General features: G+C 61.3%; 1 protein-coding gene across 5 annotated transcripts in view; it reads right to left on the bottom strand.

Annotated features, from left to right (window-relative positions):
* The window catches only part of PLEKHM2 (pleckstrin homology and RUN domain containing M2), a 42,690-nt gene that overhangs the window by 4,620 nt on the left and 30,774 nt on the right, over positions 1 to 7,296 (bottom strand). For all 5 annotated transcript variants that reach the window (XM_024125436.3, XM_028483869.2, XM_055082328.1 and 2 more), the window contains 9 exons: positions 6,466 to 6,694; positions 4,116 to 4,961; positions 3,735 to 3,804; positions 3,497 to 3,587; positions 3,098 to 3,162; positions 2,675 to 2,763; positions 1,941 to 2,073; positions 1,526 to 1,716; positions 1,100 to 1,165 (listed from right to left, as the gene is read on the bottom strand). In XM_024125436.3, coding sequence (XP_023981204.1) covers positions 1,100 to 1,165; positions 1,526 to 1,716; positions 1,941 to 2,073; positions 2,675 to 2,763; positions 3,098 to 3,162; positions 3,497 to 3,587; positions 3,735 to 3,804; positions 4,116 to 4,961; positions 6,466 to 6,694 — 1,780 coding nt within the window. The remainder of the gene's footprint in view (positions 1 to 1,099; positions 1,166 to 1,525; positions 1,717 to 1,940; positions 2,074 to 2,674; positions 2,764 to 3,097; positions 3,163 to 3,496; positions 3,588 to 3,734; positions 3,805 to 4,115; positions 4,962 to 6,465; positions 6,695 to 7,296) is intronic.

Genomic DNA, 7,296 nt, shown 5'->3' on the forward strand with positions numbered 1-7,296 from the left:
GTGTGTGTGTGTGTGTGTGTGTGTGTACGGGCCTGATGTTTCCTCCAAGCGTGTGTGTGTGTGTGTGTGTGTGTGTGTGTGTGTGTGTGTGTGTACGGGCCTGATGTTTCCTCCAAGCGTGTGTGTGTGTGTGTGTGTGTGTGTGTGTGTGTGTGTGTGTGTACGGGCCTGATGTTTCCTCCAAGCGTGTGTGTGTGTGTGTGTGTGTGTGTGTGTGTGTGTGTGTGTGTACGGGCCTGATGTTTCCTCCAAGCGTGTGTGTGTGTGTGTGTGTGTGTGTGTGTGTGTGTGTGTGTGTACGGGCCTGATGTTTCCTCCAAGCGTGTGTGTGTGTGTGTGTGTGTGTGTGTGTGTGTGTGTGTGTGTACGGGCCTGATGTTTCCTCCAAGCGTGTGTGTGTCCCTGATGTTTCCTCCAAGCGTGTGTGTGTGTGTGTGTCCCTGATGTTTCCTCCAAGCGTGTGTGTGTGTGTGTGTCCCTGATGTTTCCTCCAAGCGTGTGTGTGTGTGTGTGTCCCTGATGTTTCCTCCAAGCGTGTGTGTGTGTGTGTGTCCCTGATGTTTCCTCCAAGCGTGTGTGTGTGTGTGTGTCCCTGATGTTTCCTCCAAGCGTGTGTGTGTGTGTGTGTCCCTGATGTTTCCTCCAAGCGTGTGTGTGTGTGTGTGTCCCTGATGTTTCCTCCAAGCGTGTGTGTGTGTGTGTGTCCCTGATGTTTCCTCCAAGCGTGTGTGTGTGTGTATGTGTGTGTGTGTGTGTGTGTGTCCATCGTCCCCATCAGGTCAAGCGCTTCCCAGGGAAAGGAGCGCCTCCCCTATCAGATCGGGGGACTGCCTCCCCTACCTGATGGGATCCTTTCCGGGCAGTGAGCTCCTCTTGCTTCCCCACCCTCTCACCGTTCACCCAGAGCTCAGCAGACCGCAGGGCACTAAGTGGGGGTGGGGCCGAGGTGGGGGGAAGGCTGAACTGACAGGAGGGAGAGCCAGTTCAAGCCAGGGAGGATGGGAGCCCTGAGGCTCAGGCCCAGCCGGAGCCTTGACCTTCAGGCAGCAACACGGGCCCCGACACCTGCCCGGCACCTCACAGTGCCCAGGACACTCACCCCATGTTCACCGAGAGCAGGGGCGTGACATCAGTGCGGTCGGGATACTGGTAGAGGATTCCGTTGCTGCAGGGGCACAACGTGGCAGGGGTGAGGCCTGTCCCAGGAACTGGGGGCCAGGTGGAACAGATCCCAGGGACCCCCACAAGCTGGGGCCTGAACCCCAGAGGCCAAGGAGCCCGGGGCCTGCCTTCTACGGCAGGGAGGGTGGAGGAAGAACTGCAGAGGCACAGCAGAGAGCGCGTGCCCCCAGCCCTGGGGACAGCCCCGGTCTTCACCTGGGGTATTCTGGGCTTCCCTGGGCCCCAGATGGCTGGCTCTGCAGAGAAGATCTGGGATCCCAGGGGATGTCTACTCCAAAGCCCGTGACGGGGAGGGCGCTGTCCCCCATCCCAACCTCCGGGCCAGGGCTGCGGGGGCCCGCACCTGAGCACCACAAAGCACGTCTTCCAGTGCTCCTTGCCCAGGTAGGAGGTGCCCGCCTTGTAGTGCAGCATGCCTTCTTTGGTGATGGCACCCTCAGGGGGTGAGCGGTGGCAGGGGATGCGGCCCAGGGACTCATCCTGGGGGTCCTCCCAGTGCACAAGCCCGTAGAAGCACACAGTAACCGTGGTTGCCTGGGGAGGGGGCAGGGGACAGAGCGGTGAGGTCTGGGCCAGAAGCAGGAGTGGCCGCTGGCGGGGTAAGGACACACCCCAAGTGGGGGGAGGACAGGCCGGGAGGGAGAGCCCCTCCCAGGTGGGTGATGGAGAAAGGCTAAAGACAGCTATTTGCACCTCTTGACCCTAACACCAGGGCTGTCATCTCGGGGGCAACAAACCCCTCCTCCCCAGGTGCTTACCTCACACTTAGATTCCTGGGCCACAAATTTGGCCAGTGCCAGCTTCTCCATGGTGGCATCAGTCAGGACGCTGGGGTAGGGTGGTTCCCGACAGCCCTTGATCATGGCTGACTTCAAAGAAGCCAAGAAGAACCTGTACGCGGAGTGGGGTTTGCTGTCAGAGGCCTGAGGCCCCCACCCCTCCAAGGGACATGGCATAGTCCTGGGGACTTCCGGCCTGAAGGGGTCACAGGATCTTGGGGGGAGGACCTGGCTGGAACCAGAGCTCCGGGTGGCGGGTGGGGCAATGATGCGGCAGCAGTCCATGACCATCAAACCGTGGCCGGGAAAGGCCTAACCCTTCCCAGTGGCCGAGGGGTCTTGGGATGTGACCTCAAGGGAAGCAGCAGGACTTGTACAAAGACCTGATCTCAGGACAGACGGTTCCCGTATGGAAGCACAGGGGGCACGTGTGGCCCCAAGGCCCCGCAGCCGGGCTTGCGCTTTCTCTCCTGTGGGGATGACTCCTGCCAGCCCCCTTCCTCTCTGTGGGCCACTCAGGGTCTGAGGGCACCAGTCGGTCAGTGTGCCTGTCACCTCCCTGCTTCTCTGCCCGGCCTGCAGGCTCCAGAAGGAACTTGTCTCTGCTTTCCACTCCTTCGTACCCCACTTCCCACCCTCCAGCCCCAAGGGTGTGGCCAGGCCAGTGGCAGACGCCGATTCTCCAGGCCTGCCGAAGGGGGCGTGTCACTCACTCGGCCAGGGCCACGTCTGCCGTGTCCAGCAGAAACTGCTTCCTGCGGTTGGTGCACACCAGCTTCACTGTCTGCTGGTCGAGGCCCACCTGCCAGAAACCACACCCTCACATGCACACGGGGCTTGGCCGCAGCTGCCAGAAGGGGCAGCCGTGGCCAGATTGAGGGCGGGCTGGGGAGGGAGGCAGCGCACTCTGAGGTCACCACGAGGTGGGGAGGGATGGTCAGACGTACAGCGGAGGAAGAGGTACCCTCGAGCTTGCTTCTTATCCCCGGCATCAGGTACAGAAGCTGCTCAGAGGTAAGAGCTGGCCCCCACCCCCGGGGCTGAGGCAGGGGTCAGCCTTGCTCTGCAGGGCTGAGGCGGGGCGGCCCGAGGAGCCCCGCCCTACAGCACACACCAGTCACGGAGCCTGAACTCACCGACACGTAGTCAAGTTCATTGTAAGAAACAGCCTCTTCCACCAGGTATGGCTTCTCTGTGGCCCCTGAGAGAGGAGACCCCAATGTCTATTACCCCCAGTGGCCTCTCTGTCCTCCCCCTGCCCCATTTTCTAAGACCTTTTCTCCATGAGGACCCGTCCTTGCCCTGCGATCTGAAATGATGAGGTAGGAGAACGACACGGGGTGCTCATGGAGGGGGGCCCCGGGCTCATGTCCTGGGGCAGCTGGGACTGCTGACAACCCGTTTCATCACCACGGGCCAGGCAGCACAGAGACACTCAGGGCGGGGGGCGGGGGGCGGGGCATGAGGGCGGCAGTCAGCCTCATCCTCCACGTGCCCTGGCAGCTGCCCTGGCCCAGCCTGGGGGCGGCAGGCACCTTTCCGGAGCAGGTAGACATAGCAGTCTGTGAGCAGCACGTACAGCAGCTGCAGGTTGCCCTCCATGTGCCCTGTGCTCATCCGGATCATCTGAGGGGCCGAAGCAAAGAGGTCAGGCACTGTGGCGCCCGCCCCGCCCCCGACAGCCCGCTGCCCCTGCGGAGCGGAAGCGGTGGCCCGTCCGGCCTCGCCCTTGCTGTGCCGGCTCTTGCTCATTCTTGAGATCCTGGCACTTACTTTGAAGAGCTGCTCTTCGTTTTCTCGAAACACATGGATCATCAGCAGGAGTAAGTGATTGTTGTCTACTCTGTGAGAGGGACAAGTGCAGGGAGGGCGAGGTGTCAGGCTAGAGCAGGGGCGCGGGAGGCCACACAGCTGCACAGAGACGACACACGTGCACGGGGGTGATGCAGGCACCCCGAGGTCTCATGTTTGCAGTGGCTCTGCCCCCCACCAGGAGCCCAAGTGAGGGAGGGGAGGACCGCACCCCTTCCTACCTCCCAGCCCAGGCTAGGTCTTCCGGGAGTTGTGCTTGGTGTATTTGGAGGGCAGATGCCCGATGTGCCCTGATCAACGACAGGGGCATCTCAGGCAAGCGGCACAGACAGACTGGCTCACCTGAACTCTGCCGAGTGGCTCATCTCAGAAGGGCTGCCCTGCCCCTCATCCACCCCAGAGTCCTCGGCGCTGCTCAGACAAGGGCTGGGCTGGTCTCGCTTGAGTCGGCAAAGAGTTTCCTGGGTCCCAGGCTCCCGCTCAGGCACAGGTCCCTCACCCACCAGGGGCAACGGGGTCTCCAGCTCCTGGGCCTCTGGCTCCTGCGTCTCCCCCGGGCTGTCCTCTACGGGCCGAGGCGCCTGTCCCGGTCCTCGTCCTCCTCCCTCTTCTTCTTGGCCAGCAGCCGCAGGGCTACCAGGAACATGCAGCGGTTGGCCAGGCCCTGCAGGGTCATGGTGGCCGCCACCTGATGCAACAGTACTTGGACTCTCGACGGTAAAGCGGTAGAAGTCCATTGGGGCTGGAAGCCCCTCACTAAAGTCGCAAAATGGCGGCCTCTCCGGGGCGTCCCCGGGAGAGCCAGTCCGAAAGGACTGGTTGGGGGGCTCGACGTGGGAGCACCAGGTGCTGGGGTCCAGCTGCCCGTTGAGCTGATCAATGACCTTACTCAGGGGCTGCCCCAAGCACTCCATGGAGGTGTCCTTCATCTCGGGGATAAGCAGGCCCACCTGGCCGGGCTCTGAGCGCTCGCCGCCCTCGGCTGTGCCGCCGGACCCCTCTGTCTCCTCCCGGGCGGAGGCGAGGGTCTTGTCTGGGGAGACCCGCCCGGGGCCTGGGCTGCTGACGAGGGTGTCACCACTGCCCCGCCTGGCGCATGTGTGCTGGGTAGAGGCCGGGTGGAGTGGACTTGCTTCCTCATCCGATCTGGGCTTCTTCTTCTTGCCAATTTTCTTCTTCTTGGTGACCCTGGATGGTAGTGATGGGGAGAGGTTTGAATCTGAGCACCCCAGTACTGAGGGCAACGAGATGGGCTGGGTCCAAAGCGGTGATCTGGGACTTCCTTGGTGGCTCAGTGGTTAAGAATCCGCCTGCCAATGCAGGGGACACGGGTTCGAGCCCTCGTCTTGGGAAGATCCCACCTGCTGTGGAGCAACTAAGCCCACGAGCCACAACTACTGAGCCCGTGTGCTGCAACTACTGAAGCCCATGTGCCTAGAGCCCATGCTCTGCAACAAGAGAAGCCACCGTAATGAGAAGCCGGCGCACCGCAAGGAAGAGCAGCCTCCGCTCGCCGCAACTAGAGAAAGCCCACGTGTGCAGCAACGAAGACCCAATGCAGCCAAAAAAAAAAAAAAAAAAAAAAAAATCATTTAAAAACAATGTCTTTCAAAAGAGGTGATCCTGGGCGAGGGACCTGAGAGCACAGCCAGAGCTTCAGTGGTCCCGGGCAGCACGAGGTGGGAGGCCGGGGCCGACAGCGGCTCAGGCCCCAAGTACCTCCCTGCCGGCAGAGGCAGGGCCAGCACGAGGGAGGCACAGACGGCAGCGGCCAGAGGAAGCCCCGAGCGGGTCCTGTGAGTTCTAGCTGATGGCACAACTGGGCCAGCTGTGCTCTAGGGAACAAAAACAGGCCATGGCTGGTCAGACCAGTGGCCCCCCTCTACTCAGCCTCCCCCTAGGATGTGGGCAGCCGACCCTGAGCTGACCCTTCTTTCTGTTCGGGGTCATTATGGATAATTCAAAAGAATCAATGCCTTCTGAGCTCAAACTCCTGGCTCCTTGGTTCCCAGTTGGCTGGAGTGGGCCTGGCTAAGCAACCCTGGGTCTGAACCACTCAAGCTGCTCTGGACTCCAAGCAGCCCGCGGGGGCTGAACTCCTGGCTCCAGTCACTGGGGAGCAACCCCCGACCTTGGGCCGGCAGGCCTCTGGGAGGTCTGCCGTGCGCATCTCCTTATGCAGGGCGGAGAGACTCAAGAGCAGGAGCCGGGGAGGTCAGGGAGCCGAGGAGGCTCTGGGCCAAGAGTTTCCCAACCTGTCATCCACCTCCTCCTTCCCTGTTACGTCCCCAGCAGTATGATGAAGATGCTCCTCTCTCAGCGAGCCGCGCTGAACTAGAATTAGCACGAATCTCAGAAACTGTGCTCTAATGTCCAAGAACTCCCTTGGAACGAAGTCCAGACTGAAGGTGCTTTCTGGATGGACCGGACAAGTGCCCCAGCAGTCTGGGCGTGGCCCCAGAAGCCGGCCATGTTGATGCCTGTGTCACCCATCTTCCAGGCTCGGGCCCTCTGTTTCCTCTTGATCAAAGGACTACCGAGCAGGGGAGAGGTACCTAGTCTCCGGGAAGATGCCCAAATGCCCTCGGGGGGAGGAAGGTCCTAGTCTGCGTGGACTAAAAAGTGACGCTAGGAGTGGACAGGACGGACACCAGGACACTCCCCCAGCTTCTCGAGGCCCCTCCCCACTGACCTGATGACCTCGAGCTCTGTGCAGGTGTCTGGCAAGTCTGGAGTGTGGGGCTCCCCCTTCTCCTGAGAGGCGGTGTGCACAGGGGTGGTGTCGGAGGAGGACACGGTCTCTGCCTGGTCCTCATTGAAGGGGTTGTGGCGCTGGGTGGGACTCTTGGTGGAAGCCTTGCTGCTGGTCGGGTCCGAGGCAGTAGAGCGGGGGCCACTGACAGTGTCTGTGAGGTCTCCATCTGGGAGAACAGGAAACACGAGACAGCCCGTCAGACACCAGCTGGGGACCGCAGGCCCCCAAAGCATGCCTTATCTCAGGAGGGAGGCAGGTGAGTTCTTTTCGGGGAAATCTGATCGGGGTGGCCTTGTTTCAGGAGTAGAAGTTCCAGGCCAACAGGACACGGGATTTGTGCTTTAAGAGCAACTTGGAGGGATGCCATCACCACCACCACTGCCTCCCCCCAACCCCCGAGAGCTCACAACAATGTGGCCAAGTTTGAGTTAAGAGCTCCAAGGTTAAGCAGCCTCCAGGCTTAAGCCCCTTGGGGATGGTGACTTTGATGCCTCAAAAGATGGGCTGCACACCTCTCAGGCTAACCTTAGAGCCTCCTTTAGCGCCAGACACCCCTGACCAGACTGAGATACCCAAAGTCCTCTGAAGGGTCCCCCACAGTGGCAGATACAAAGGAACAAAGGAAGAGAGAAGAGAACCAGGATCAGAGAAAATGAGGGGTACAGAGGCTGCGAGGCCAGGATAGGTAGTCCAAGGGTGAGGAGCCGGGGGGGGGGGGGGGGGGCGGGGCAGGAAGGGGGACCCAGGGCGCTGTGGGGAGGGCAGAGG

The sequence above is a fragment of the Physeter macrocephalus genome, unplaced genomic scaffold (assembly GCF_002837175.3).
Source record: "Physeter macrocephalus isolate SW-GA unplaced genomic scaffold, ASM283717v5 random_83, whole genome shotgun sequence".
In the NCBI taxonomy this organism is placed as follows: domain Eukaryota; kingdom Metazoa; phylum Chordata; class Mammalia; order Artiodactyla; family Physeteridae; genus Physeter; species Physeter macrocephalus.